This window comes from Ambystoma mexicanum, chromosome 3q (genome assembly GCF_040938575.1).
Source record: "Ambystoma mexicanum isolate Mex_15411 chromosome 3q, UKY_AmexF1_1, whole genome shotgun sequence".
Taxonomy (NCBI): domain Eukaryota; kingdom Metazoa; phylum Chordata; class Amphibia; order Caudata; family Ambystomatidae; genus Ambystoma; species Ambystoma mexicanum.
Genome location: NC_090926.1, coordinates 1,273,836,905 through 1,273,851,494, shown reverse-complemented (window position 1 = coordinate 1,273,851,494; position 14,590 = coordinate 1,273,836,905). Strand labels below are relative to the sequence as shown.

At 53.8% G+C, this 14,590-nt stretch overlaps 1 protein-coding gene across 1 annotated transcript in view; it reads right to left on the bottom strand.

Moving 5' to 3' along the window:
- Nucleotides 1-14,201, bottom strand: part of LOC138447867 (surfeit locus protein 4-like) — a 78,237-nt gene extending 64,036 nt beyond the window's left edge. Inside the window, exon 1 of the mRNA XM_069604328.1 lies at nucleotides 13,904-14,201. Coding sequence (XP_069460429.1) covers nucleotides 13,904-13,954 — 51 coding nt within the window. The 5' untranslated portion in view covers nucleotides 13,955-14,201. The remainder of the gene's footprint in view (nucleotides 1-13,903) is intronic.
- Nucleotides 14,202-14,590: the final 389 nt, after the last annotated feature.

The window sequence follows — 14,590 nt, the reverse complement described above, 5'->3', positions numbered from 1 at the left end:
CCTGTGCAGACCCAGCTCTGTCATCCCATATATTGCACTCCCCAGCTCTGACAGTCCCTATACATTACACAGCCAGCTGTTCGTCCCTCTGTACTCTTTTACACCCCACACTCTGTGCAGACCCAGCTCTGTCATCCCATATATTGCACTCCCCAGCTCTGACAGTCCCTATACATTACACAGCCAGCTGTTGGTCCTCCTGTACTCCTTTCCACCCAACACCCTGTGCAGACCCAGCTCTGTCATCCCATATATTGCATGCCCCAGCTCTGACAGTCCCTATACATTACACAGCCAGCTGTTGGTCCCCCTGTACCTCTTTCCACCCCACACTCTGTGCAGACCCAGCTCTGTCATCCCATATATTGCATACCCCAGCTCTGACAGTCCCTATACATTACACAGCCAGCTGTTGGTCCTCCTGTACCCCTTTCCACCCCACACTCTGTGCAGACCCAGCTCTGTCATCCCATATATTGCATTCCCCAGCTCTGACAGTCCCTATACATTACACAGCCAGCTGTTGGTCCTCCTGTACCCCTTTCCACCCCACACCCTGTGCAGACCCAGCTCTGTCATCCCATATATTGCATACCCCAGCTCTGACAGTCCCTATACATTACACAGCCAGCTGTTGGTCCCTCTGTACTCTTTTACACCCCACACTCTGTGCAGACCCAGCTCTGTCATCCCATATATTGCACTCCCCAGCTCTGACAGTCCCTATACATTACACAGCCAGCTGTTGGTCCTCCTGTACTCCTTTCCATCCAACACCCTGTGCAGACCCAGCTCTGTCATCCCATATATTGCACTCCCCAGCTCTGACAGTCCCTATACATTACACAGCCAGCTGTTGGTCCTCCTGTACCCCTTTCCACCCCACACCCTGTGCAGACCCAGCTATGTAATCCCATATATTGCATACCCCCGCTCTGACAGTCCCTATACATTACACAGCCAGCTGTTCGTCCCTCTGTACTCTTTTACACCCCACACTCTGTGCAGACCCAGCTCTGTCATCCCATATATTGCACTCCCCAGCTCTGACAGTCCTCCCCAGCTCTGACAGTCCCTATACATTACACAGCCAGCTGTTGGTCCTCCTGTACTCCTTTCCACCCAACACCCTGTGCAGACCCAGCTCTGTCATCCCATATATTGCATGCCCCAGCTCTGACAGTCCCTATACATTACACAGCCAGCTGTTGGTCCTCCTGTACCCCTTTCCACCCCACACTCTGTGCAGACCCAGCTCTGTCATCCCATATATTGCATTCCCCAGCTCTAACAGTCCCTATACATTACACAGCCAGCTGTTGGTCCCTCTGTACTCTTTTACACCCCACACTCTGTGCAGACCCAGCTCTGTCATCCCATATATTGCATGCCCCAGCTCTGACAGTCCCTATACATTACACAGCCAGCTGTTGGTCCCCCTGTACCCCTTTCCACCCCACACTCTGTGCAGACCCAGATCTGTCATCCCATATATTGCATACCCCAGCTCTGACAGTCCCTATACATTACACAGCCAGCTGTTGGTCCTCCTGTACCCCTTTCCACCCCACACTCTGTGCAGACCCAGCTCTGTCATCCCATATATTGCATAACCCAGCTCTGACAGTCCCTATACATTACACAGCCAGCTGTTGGTCCTCCTGTACCCCTTTCCACCCCACACCCTGTGCAGACCCAGCTCTGTCATCCCATATATTGCACTCCCCAGCTCTGACAGTCCCTATACATTACACAGCCAGCTGTTGGTCCTCCTGTACCCCTTTCCACCCCACACTCTGTGCAGACCCAGCTCTGTCATCCCATATATTGCATACCCCAGCTCTGACAGTCCCTATACATTACACAGCCAGCTGTTGGTCCCTCTGTACTCCTTTCCACCCAAAACCCTGTGCAGACCCAGCTCTGTCATCCCATATATTGCACTCCCCAGCTCTGACAGTCCCTATACATTACACAGCCAGCTGTTGGTCCTCCTGTACCCCTTTCCACCCCACACCCTGTGCAGACCCAGCTCTGTAATCCCATATATTGCATACCCCAGCTCTGACAGTTCCTATACATTACACAGCCAGCTGTTGGTCCTCCTGTACCCCTTTCCACCCCACACCCTGTGCAGACCCAGCTCTGTAATCCCATATATTGCATACCCCCGCTCTGACAGTCCCTATACATTACACAGCCAGCTGTTCGTCCCTCTGTACTCTTTTACACCCCACACTCTGTGCAGACCCAGCTCTGTCATCCCATATATTGCACTCCCCAGCTCTGACAGTCCCTATACATTACACAGCCAGCTGTTGGTCCCTCTGTACTCCATTACACCCCACACTCTGTGCAGACCCAGCTCTGTCATCCCATACATTACATACCCCAGCTCTGACAGTCCCTATACATTACACAGCCAGCTGTTGGTCCTCCTGTACCCCTTTCCACCCAACACCCTGTGCAGACCCAGCTCTGTCATCCCATATATTGCATGCCCCAGCTCTGACAGTCCCTATACATTACACAGCCAGCTGTTGGCCCCCCCTGTACCCCTTTCCACCCCACACTCTGTGCAGACCCAGCTCTGTCATCCCATATATTGCATTCCCCAGCTCTGACAGTCCCTATACATTACACAGCCAGCTGTTGGTCCCTCTGTACCCCTTTCCACCCAACACCCTGTGCAGACCCAGCTCTGTCATCCCATACATTACATACCCCAGCTCTGACAGTCCCTATACATTACACAGCCAGCTGTCGGTCCCTCTGTACCCCTTTCCACCCAACACCCTGTGCAGACCCAGCTCTGTCATCCCATACATTACATACCCCAGCTCTGACAGTCCCTATACATTACACAGCCAGCTGTCGGTCCCTCTGTACCCCTTTCCACCCAACACCCTGTGCAGACCCAGCTCTGTCATCCCATACATTACATACCCCAGCTCTGACAGTCCCTATACATTACACAGCCAGCTGTTGGCCCCCCCTGTACCCCTTTCCACCCCACACTCTGTGCAGACCCAGCTCTGTAATCCCATATATTACATACCCCAGCTCTGACAGTCCCTATACATTACACAGCCAGCTGTTGGTCCCTCTGTACCCCTTTCCACCCCACACTCTGTGCCGACCCAGCTCTGTCATCCCATATATTGCATTCCCCAGCTCTGACAGTCCCTATACATTACACAGCCAGCTGTCGGTCCTCCTGTACCCCTTTCCACCCCACACTCTGTGCAGACCCAGCTCTGTCATCCCATATATTGCATACCCCAGCTCTGACAGTCCCTATACATTACACAGCCAGCTGTTGGTCCCTCTGTACTCCTTTCCACCCAAAACCCTGTGCAGACCCAGCTCTGTCATCCCATATATTGCACTCCCCAGCTCTGACAGTCCCTATACATTACACAGCCAGCTGTTGGTCCTCCTGTACCCCTTTCCACCCCACACCCTGTGCAGACCCAGCTCTGTAATCCCATATATTGCATACCCCAGCTCTGACAGTTCCTATACATTACACAGCCAGCTGTTGGTCCTCCTGTACCCCTTTCCACCCCACACCCTGTGCAGACCCAGCTCTGTAATCCCATATATTGCATACCCCCGCTCTGACAGTCCCTATACATTACACAGCCAGCTGTTCGTCCCTCTGTACTCTTTTACACCCCACACTCTGTGCAGACCCAGCTCTGTCATCCCATATATTGCACTCCCCAGCTCTGACAGTCCCTATACATTACACAGCCAGCTGTTGGTCCTCCTGTACTCCATTACACCCCACACTCTGTGCAGACCCAGCTCTGTCATCCCATATATTGCACTCCCCAGCTCCGACAGTCCCTATACATTACACAGCCAGCTGTTGGTCCCTCTGTACTCCATTACACCCCACACTCTGTGCAGACCCAGCTCTGTCATCCCATACATTACATACCCCAGCTCTGACAGTCCCTATACATTACACAGCCAGCTGTTGGTCCTCCTGTACCCCTTTCCACCCAACACCCTGTGCAGACCCAGCTCTGTCATCCCATATATTGCATGCCCCAGCTCTGACAGTCCCTATACATTACACAGCCAGCTGTTGGCCCCCCCTGTACCCCTTTCCACCCCACACTCTGTGCAGACCCAGCTCTGTCATCCCATATATTGCATTCCCCAGCTCTGACAGTCCCTATACATTACACAGCCAGCTGTTGGTCCCTCTGTACCCCTTTCCACCCAACACCCTGTGCAGACCCAGCTCTGTCATCCCATACATTACATACCCCAGCTCTGACAGTCCCTATACATTACACAGCCAGCTGTTGGCCCCCCCTGTACCCCTTTCCACCCCACACTCTGTGCAGACCCAGCTCTGTCATCCCATATATTGCATTCCCCAGCTCTGACAGTCCCTATACATTACACAGCCAGCTGTTGGTCCCTCTGTACCCCTTTCCACCCAACACCCTGTGCAGACCCAGCTCTGTCATCCCATACATTACATACCCCAGCTCTGACAGTCCCTATACATTACACAGCCAGCTGTCGGTCCCTCTGTACCCCTTTCCACCCAACACCCTGTGCAGACCCAGCTCTGTCATCCCATACATTACATACCCCAGCTCTGACAGTCCCTATACATTACACAGCCAGCTGTTGGCCCCCCCTGTACCTCTTTCCACCCCACACTCTGTGCAGACCCAGCTCTGTCATCCCATACATTGCATTCCCCAGCTCTGACAGTCCCTATACATTACACAGCCAGCTGTTGGTCCCTCTGTACCCCTTTCCACCCAACACCCTGTGCAGACCCAGCTCTGTCATCCCATATATTGCACTCCCCAGCTCTGACAGTCCCTATACATTACACAGCCAGCTGTTGGTCCTCCTGTACCCCTTTCCACCCCACACCCTGTGCAGACCCAGCTCTGTAATACCATATATTGCATACCCCCGCTCTGACAGTCCCTATACATTACACAGCCAGCTGTTCGTCCCTCTGTACTCTTTTACACCCCACACTCTGTGCAGACCCAGCTCTGTCATCCCATATATTGCATTCCCCAGCTCTGACAGTCCCTATACATTACACAGCCAGCTGTTGGTCCCTCTGTACTCTTTTACACCCCGTACTCTGTGCAGACCCAGCTCTGTCATCCCATATATTGCATGCCCCAGCTCTGACAGTCCCTATACATTACACAGCCAGCTGTTGGTCCTCCTGTACCCCTTTCCACCCCACACTCTGTGCAGACCCAGCTCTGTCATCCCATATATTGCATACCCCAGCTCTGACAGTCCCTATACATTACACAGCCAGCTGTTGGTCCCTCTGTACTCCTTTCCACCCAAAACCCTGTGCAGACCCAGCTCTGTCATCCCATATATTGCACTCCCCAGCTCTGACAGTCCCTATACATTACACAGCCAGCTGTTGGTCCTCCTGTACCCCTTTCCACCCCACACCCTGTGCAGACCCAGCTCTGTAATCCCATATATTGCATACCCCCGCTCTGACAGTCCCTATACATTACACAGCCAGCTGTTCGTCCCTCTGTACTCTTTTACACCCCACACTCTGTGCAGACCCAGCTCTGTCATCCCATATATTGCACTCCCCAGCTCTGACAGTCCCTATACATTACACAGCCAGCTGTTGGTCCTCCTGTACTCCTTTCCACCCAACACCCTATGCAGACCCAGCTCTGTCATCCCATATATTGCATGCCCCAGCTCTGACAGTCCCTATACATTACACAGCCAGCTGTCGGTCCTCCTGTACCCCTTTCCACCCCACACCCTGTGCAGACCCAGCTCTGTCATCCCATATATTGCATTCCCCAGCTCTGACAGTCCCTATACATTACACAGCCAGCTGTTGGTCCCTCTGTACTCCATTACACCCCACACTCTGTGCAGACCCAGCTCTGTAATCCCATATATTGCATACCCCCGCTCTGACAGTCCCTATACATTACACAGCCAGCTGTTGGTCCCTCTGTACTCCATTACACCCCACACTCTGTGCAGACCCAGCTCTGTCATCCCATACATTACATACCCCAGCTCTGACAGTCCCTATACATTACACAGCCAGCTGTTGGTCCCTCTGTACTCCATTACACCCCACACTCTGTGCAGACCCAGCTCTGTCATCCCATACATTACATACCCCAGCTCTGACAGTCCCTATACATTACACAGCCAGCTGTTGGTCCTCCTGTACCCCTTTCCACCCAACACCCTGTGCAGACCCAGCTCTGTCATCCCATATATTGCATTCCCCAGCTCTGACAGTCCCTATACATTACACAGCCAGCTGTTGGTCCCTCTGTACCCCTTTCCACCCAACACCCTGTGCAGACCCAGCTCTGTCATCCCATACATTACATACCCCAGCTCTGACAGTCCCTATACATTACACAGCCAGCTGTTGGCCCCCCCTGTACCCCTTTCCACCCCACACTCTGTGCAGACCCAGCGCTGTCATCCCATATATTGCATTCCCCAGCTCTGACAGTCCCTATACATTACACAGCCAGCTGTTGGTCCCTCTGTACCCCTTTCCACCCAACACCCTGTGCAGACCCAGCTCTGTCATCCCATACATTACATACCCCAGCTCTGACAGTCCCTATACATTACACAGCCAGCTGTTGGCCCCCCCTGTACCCCTTTCCACCCCACACTCTGTGCAGACCCAGCTCTGTAATCCCATATATTACATACCCCAGCTCTGACAGTCCCTATACATTACACAGCCAGCTGTTGGTCCCTCTGTACCCCTTTCCACCCCACACTCTGTGCCGACCCAGCTCTGTCATCCCATATATTGCATTCCCCAGCTCTGACAGTCCCTATACATTACACAGCCAGCTGTCGGTCCTCCTGTACCCCTTTCCACCCCACACTCTGTGCAGACCCAGCTCTGTCATCCCATATATTGCATACCCCAGCTCTGACAGTCCCTATACATTACACAGCCAGCTGTTGGTCCCTCTGTACTCCTTTCCACCCAAAACCCTGTGCAGACCCAGCTCTGTCATCCCATATATTGCACTCCCCAGCTCTGACAGTCCCTATACATTACACAGCCAGCTGTTGGTCCTCCTGTACCCCTTTCCACCCCACACCCTGTGCAGACCCAGCTCTGTAATCCCATATATTGCATACCCCAGCTCTGACAGTTCCTATACATTACACAGCCAGCTGTTGGTCCTCCTGTACCCCTTTCCACCCCACACCCTGTGCAGACCCAGCTCTGTAATCCCATATATTGCATACCCCCGCTCTGACAGTCCCTATACATTACACAGCCAGCTGTTGGTCCTCCTGTACTCCATTACACCCCACACTCTGTGCAGACCCAGCTCTGTCATCCCATATATTGCACTCCCCAGCTCCGACAGTCCCTATACATTACACAGCCAGCTGTTGGTCCCTCTGTACTCCATTACACCCCACACTCTGTGCAGACCCAGCTCTGTCATCCCATACATTACATACCCCAGCTCTGACAGTCCCTATACATTACACAGCCAGCTGTTGGTCCTCCTGTACCCCTTTCCACCCAACACCCTGTGCAGACCCAGCTCTGTCATCCCATATATTGCATGCCCCAGCTCTGACAGTCCCTATACATTACACAGCCAGCTGTTGGCCCCCCCTGTACCCCTTTCCACCCCACACTCTGTGCAGACCCAGCTCTGTCATCCCATATATTGCATTCCCCAGCTCTGACAGTCCCTATACATTACACAGCCAGCTGTTGGTCCCTCTGTACCCCTTTCCACCCAACACCCTGTGCAGACCCAGCTCTGTCATCCCATACATTACATACCCCAGCTCTGACAGTCCCTATACATTACACAGCCAGCTGTTGGCCCCCCCTGTACCCCTTTCCACCCCACACTCTGTGCAGACCCAGCTCTGTCATCCCATATATTGCATTCCCCAGCTCTGACAGTCCCTATACATTACACAGCCAGCTGTTGGTCCCTCTGTACCCCTTTCCACCCAACACCCTGTGCAGACCCAGCTCTGTCATCCCATACATTACATACCCCAGCTCTGACAGTCCCTATACATTACACAGCCAGCTGTCGGTCCCTCTGTACCCCTTTCCACCCAACACCCTGTGCAGACCCAGCTCTGTCATCCCATACATTACATACCCCAGCTCTGACAGTCCCTATACATTACACAGCCAGCTGTTGGCCCCCCCTGTACCCCTTTCCACCCCACACTCTGTGCAGACCCAGCTCTGTCATCCCATACATTGCATTCCCCAGCTCTGACAGTCCCTATACATTACACAGCCAGCTGTTGGTCCCTCTGTACCCCTTTCCACCCAACACCCTGTGCAGACCCAGCTCTGTCATCCCATACATTACATACCCCAGCTCTGACAGTCCCTATACATTACACAGCCAGCTGTCGGTCCCTCTGTACCCCTTTCCACCCAACACCCTGTGCAGACCCAGCTCTGTCATCCCATACATTACATACCCCAGCTCTGACAGTCCCTATACATTACACAGCCAGCTGTTGGCCCCCCCTGTACCCCTTTCCACCCCACACTCTGTGCAGACCCAGCTCTGTCATCCCATACATTACATACCCCAGCTCTGACAGTCCCTATACATTACACAGCCAGCTGTTGGCCCCCCCTGTACCCCTTTCCACCCCACACTCTGTGCAGACCCAGCTCTGTAATCCCATATATTACATACCCCAGCTCTGACAGTCCCTATACATTACACAGCCAGCTGTTGGTCCCTCTGTACCCCTTTCCACCCCACACTCTGTGCCGACCCAGCTCTGTCATCCCATATATTGCATTCCCCAGCTCTGACAGTCCCTATACATTACACAGCCAGCTGTCGGTCCTCCTGTACCCCTTTCCACCCCACACTCTGTGCAGACCCAGCTCTGTCATCCCATATATTGCATACCCCAGCTCTGACAGTCCCTATACATTACACAGCCAGCTGTTGGTCCCTCTGTACTCCTTTCCACCCAAAACCCTGTGCAGACCCAGCTCTGTCATCCCATATATTGCACTCCCCAGCTCTGACAGTCCCTATACATTACACAGCCAGCTGTTGGTCCTCCTGTACCCCTTTCCACCCCACACCCTGTGCAGACCCAGCTCTGTAATCCCATATATTGCATACCCCAGCTCTGACAGTTCCTATACATTACACAGCCAGCTGTTGGTCCTCCTGTACCCCTTTCCACCCCACACCCTGTGCAGACCCAGCTCTGTAATCCCATATATTGCATACCCCCGCTCTGACAGTCCCTATACATTACACAGCCAGCTGTTCGTCCCTCTGTACTCTTTTACACCCCACACTCTGTGCAGACCCAGCTCTGTCATCCCATATATTGCACTCCCCAGCTCTGACAGTCCCTATACATTACACAGCCAGCTGTTGGTCCTCCTGTACTCCATTACACCCCACACTCTGTGCAGACCCAGCTCTGTCATCCCATATATTGCACTCCCCAGCTCTGACAGTCCCTATACATTACACAGCCAGCTGTTGGTCCCTCTGTACTCCATTACACCCCACACTCTGTGCAGACCCAGCTCTGTCATCCCATACATTACATACCCCAGCTCTGACAGTCCCTATACATTACACAGCCAGCTGTTGGTCCTCCTGTACCCCTTTCCACCCAACACCCTGTGCAGACCCAGCTCTGTCATCCCATATATTGCATGCCCCAGCTCTGACAGTCCCTATACATTACACAGCCAGCTGTTGGCCCCCCCTGTACCCCTTTCCACCCCACACTCTGTGCAGACCCAGCTCTGTCATCCCATATATTGCATTCCCCAGCTCTGACAGTCCCTATACATTACACAGCCAGCTGTTGGTCCCTCTGTACCCCTTTCCACCCAACACCCTGTGCAGACCCAGCTCTGTCATCCCATACATTACATACCCCAGCTCTGACAGTCCCTATACATTACACAGCCAGCTGTTGGCCCCCCCTGTACCCCTTTCCACCCCACACTCTGTGCAGACCCAGCTCTGTCATCCCATATATTGCATTCCCCAGCTCTGACAGTCCCTATACATTACACAGCCAGCTGTTGGTCCCTCTGTACCCCTTTCCACCCAACACCCTGTGCAGACCCAGCTCTGTCATCCCATACATTACATACCCCAGCTCTGACAGTCCCTATACATTACACAGCCAGCTGTCGGTCCCTCTGTACCCCTTTCCACCCAACACCCTGTGCAGACCCAGCTCTGTCATCCCATACATTACATACCCCAGCTCTGACAGTCCCTATACATTACACAGCCAGCTGTTGGCCCCCCCTGTACCCCTTTCCACCCCACACTCTGTGCAGACCCAGCTCTGTCATCCCATACATTGCATTCCCCAGCTCTGACAGTCCCTATACATTACACAGCCAGCTGTTGGTCCCTCTGTACCCCTTTCCACCCAACACCCTGTGCAGACCCAGCTCTGTCATCCCATACATTACATACCCCAGCTCTGACAGTCCCTATACATTACACAGCCAGCTGTCGGTCCCTCTGTACCCCTTTCCACCCAACACCCTGTGCAGACCCAGCTCTGTCATCCCATACATTACATACCCCAGCTCTGACAGTCCCTATACATTACACAGCCAGCTGTTGGCCCCCCCTGTACCCCTTTCCACCCCACACTCTGTGCAGACCCAGCTCTGTCATCCCATATATTACATACCCCAGCTCTGACAGTCCCTATACATTACACAGCCAGCTGTTGGCCCCCCCTGTACCCCTTTCCCCCAATCCCCACTCTGTGCAGACCCAGCTCTGTCATCCCATATATTGCATTCCCCAGCTCTGACAGTCCCTATACATTACACAGCCAGCTGTTGGTCCCTCTGTACCCCTTTCCACCCCACACTCTGTGCAGACCCAGCTCTGTCATCCCATACATTGCATTCCCCAGCTCTGACAGTCCCTATACATTACACAGCCAGCTGTTGGTCCCTCTGTACCCCTTTCCACCCAACACCCTGTGCAGACCCAGCTCTGTCATCCCATACATTACATACCCCAGCTCTGACAGTCCCTATACATTACACAGCCAGCTGTCGGTCCCTCTGTACCCCTTTCCACCCAACACCCTGTGCAGACCCAGCTCTGTCATCCCATACATTACATACCCCAGCTCTGACAGTCCCTATACATTACACAGCCAGCTGTTGGCCCCCCTGTACCCCTTTCCCCCAATCCCCACTCTGTGCAGACCCAGCTCTGTCATCCCATATATTACATACCCCAGCTCTGACAGTCCCTATACATTACACAGCCAGCTGTTGGCCCCCCCTGTACCCCTTTCCCCCAATCCCCACTCTGTGCAGACCCAGCTCTGTCATCCCATATATTGCATTCCCCAGCTCTGACAGTCCCTATACATTACACAGCCAGCTGTTGGCCCCCCCTGTACCCCTTTCCACCCCACACTCTGTGCAGACCCAGCTCTGTCATCCCATATATTACATACCCCAGCTCTGACAGTCCCTATACATTACACAGCCAGCTGTTGGCCCCCCCTGTACCCCTTTCCCCCAATCCCCACTCTGTGCAGACCCAGCTCTGTCATCCCATATATTGCATTCCCCAGCTCTGACAGTCCCTATACATTACACAGCCAGCTGTTGGCCCCCCCTGTACCCCTTTCCACCCCACACTCTGTGCAGACCCAGCTCTGTCATCCCATACATTACATACCCCAGCTCTGACAGTCCCTATACATTACACAGCCAGCTGTTGGTCCCCCCTGTACCCCTTTCCACCCCACACTCTGTGCAGACCCAGCTCTGTCATCCCATACATTACATACCCCAGCTCTGACAGTCCCTATACATTACACAGCCAGCTGTTGGCCCCCCCTGTACCCCTTTCCACCCCACACTCTGTGCAGACCCAGCTCTGTCATCCCATACATTGCATTCCCCAGCTCTGACAGTCCCTATACATTACACAGCCAGCTGTTGGTCCCTCTGTACCCCTTTCCACCCAACACCCTGTGCAGACCCAGCTCTGTCATCCCATACATTACATACCCCAGCTCTGACAGTCCCTATACATTACACAGCCAGCTGTCGGTCCCTCTGTACCCCTTTCCACCCAACACCCTGTGCAGACCCAGCTCTGTCATCCCATACATTACATACCCCAGCTCTGACAGTCCCTATACATTACACAGCCAGCTGTTGGCCCCCCCTGTACCCCTTTCCACCCCACACTCTGTGCAGACCCAGCTCTGTCATCCCATATATTACATACCCCAGCTCTGACAGTCCCTATACATTACACAGCCAGCTGTTGGCCCCCCCTGTACCCCTTTCCCCCAATCCCCACTCTGTGCAGACCCAGCTCTGTCATCCCATATATTGCATTCCCCAGCTCTGACAGTCCCTATACATTACACAGCCAGCTGTTGGTCCCTCTGTACCCCTTTCCACCCCACACTCTGTGCAGACCCAGCTCTGTCATCCCATACATTGCATTCCCCAGCTCTGACAGTCCCTATACATTACACAGCCAGCTGTTGGTCCCTCTGTACCCCTTTCCACCCAACACCCTGTGCAGACCCAGCTCTGTCATCCCATACATTACATACCCCAGCTCTGACAGTCCCTATACATTACACAGCCAGCTGTCGGTCCCTCTGTACCCCTTTCCACCCAACACCCTGTGCAGACCCAGCTCTGTCATCCCATACATTACATACCCCAGCTCTGACAGTCCCTATACATTACACAGCCAGCTGTTGGCCCCCCTGTACCCCTTTCCACCCCACACTCTGTGCAGACCCAGCTCTGTCATCCCATATATTACATACCCCAGCTCTGACAGTCCCTATACATTACACAGCCAGCTGTTGGCCCCCCTGTACCCCTTTCCCCCAATCCCCACTCTGTGCAGACCCAGCTCTGTCATCCCATATATTGCATTCCCCAGCTCTGACAGTCCCTATACATTACACAGCCAGCTGTTGGCCCCCCCTGTACCCCTTTCCACCCCACACTCTGTGCAGACCCAGCTCTGTCATCCCATATATTACATACCCCAGCTCTGACAGTCCCTATACATTACACAGCCAGCTGTTGGCCCCCCCTGTACCCCTTTCCCCCAATCCCCACTCTGTGCAGACCCAGCTCTGTCATCCCATATATTGCATTCCCCAGCTCTGACAGTCCCTATACATTACACAGCCAGCTGTTGGCCCCCCCCTGTACCCCTTTCCACCCCACACTCTGTGCAGACCCAGCTCTGTCATCCCATATATTACATACCCCAGCTCTGACAGTCCCTATACATTACACAGCCAGCTGTTGGCCCCCCCTGTACCCCTTTCCCCCAATCCCCACTCTGTGCAGACCCAGCTCTGTCATCCCATATATTGCATTCCCCAGCTCTGACAGTCCCTATACATTACACAGCCAGCTGTTGGCCCCCCCTGTACCCCTTTCCACCCCACACTCTGTGCAGACCCAGCTCTGTCATCCCATATATTACATACCCCAGCTCTGACAGTCCCTATACATTACACAGCCAGCTGTTGGCCCCCCCTGTACCCCTTTCCACCCCACACTCTGTGCAGACCCAGCTCTGTCATCCCATACATTACATACCCCAGCTCTGACAGTCCCTATACATTACACAGCCAGCTGTTGGCCCCCCCTGTACCCCTTTCCACCCTACACCCTGTGCAGACCCAGCCCTGGTACTCGGGTACGCAGGAAAGAGAACTCGCTTCTGTCCCTGCAAGCACACCCAGGCCAGTCACCCCCAATAACTCGCTCTGGTTCCCCCCATATGCTGCAGCACGAGGTCCCCGGGAAGCACTCGAGAAGCAGCTGCAGGGGCGGCGCCAGTACCTGGTCGGCCACGTCCTCCGCGGCGCCCATCAGGTCGCTGCTGGGCGCCATGTCTGGCGCTCGGGGCTCGGGAAGGAGCCGCAGCGAGTCAGTGGAGGGCTGAAGGAAGGGGGCGGGGCGAGGCGCGCGCCCAGCCCACCACTCTCCCCGCTCGCGCTGCTGCTGCTGCTGCTGCTGCCACGTACATGGAGCGCGCAGCCATTCAGCGCGCGGGGGACCCGGCGCAGCCGCCACGCGTCACGCGTCGCGCGCCTCGCAGCGCTGTGCGGTCCACGCTGTGCGTTCCAAGCCTCGTTCTCTCCCTTCAAAACAGGACCACTTGATAAGCTCGCAGCAGAGTTCCTGGTTATTCCGATATCTACAATAACACACCCAGGACTATTGCTGCTTTTTGAGTCATTTGAGTTTAGCTAACGTTATTTTAGGGCAGGTTTCCAGAGACATCAAAAAGCAGTTCTTTAAGTGGAATGCGAATGGCGTGACTCTAACAAGGGTGTGTGCCATACCTGCCTACATTTAAAAATCAAAAACCCTGAGATGTATGCCCCGCCCACAGTCACACAAGGCTCGCCTACATGCCAAAAAGGTCAACCCAGTTGTTGCAGCTGCCATTAGAATATCAACATAAAGTAAAACAACTGCATTATATGCAACCAGTATTCAAATAAAAAAAATATTTAAATGAAT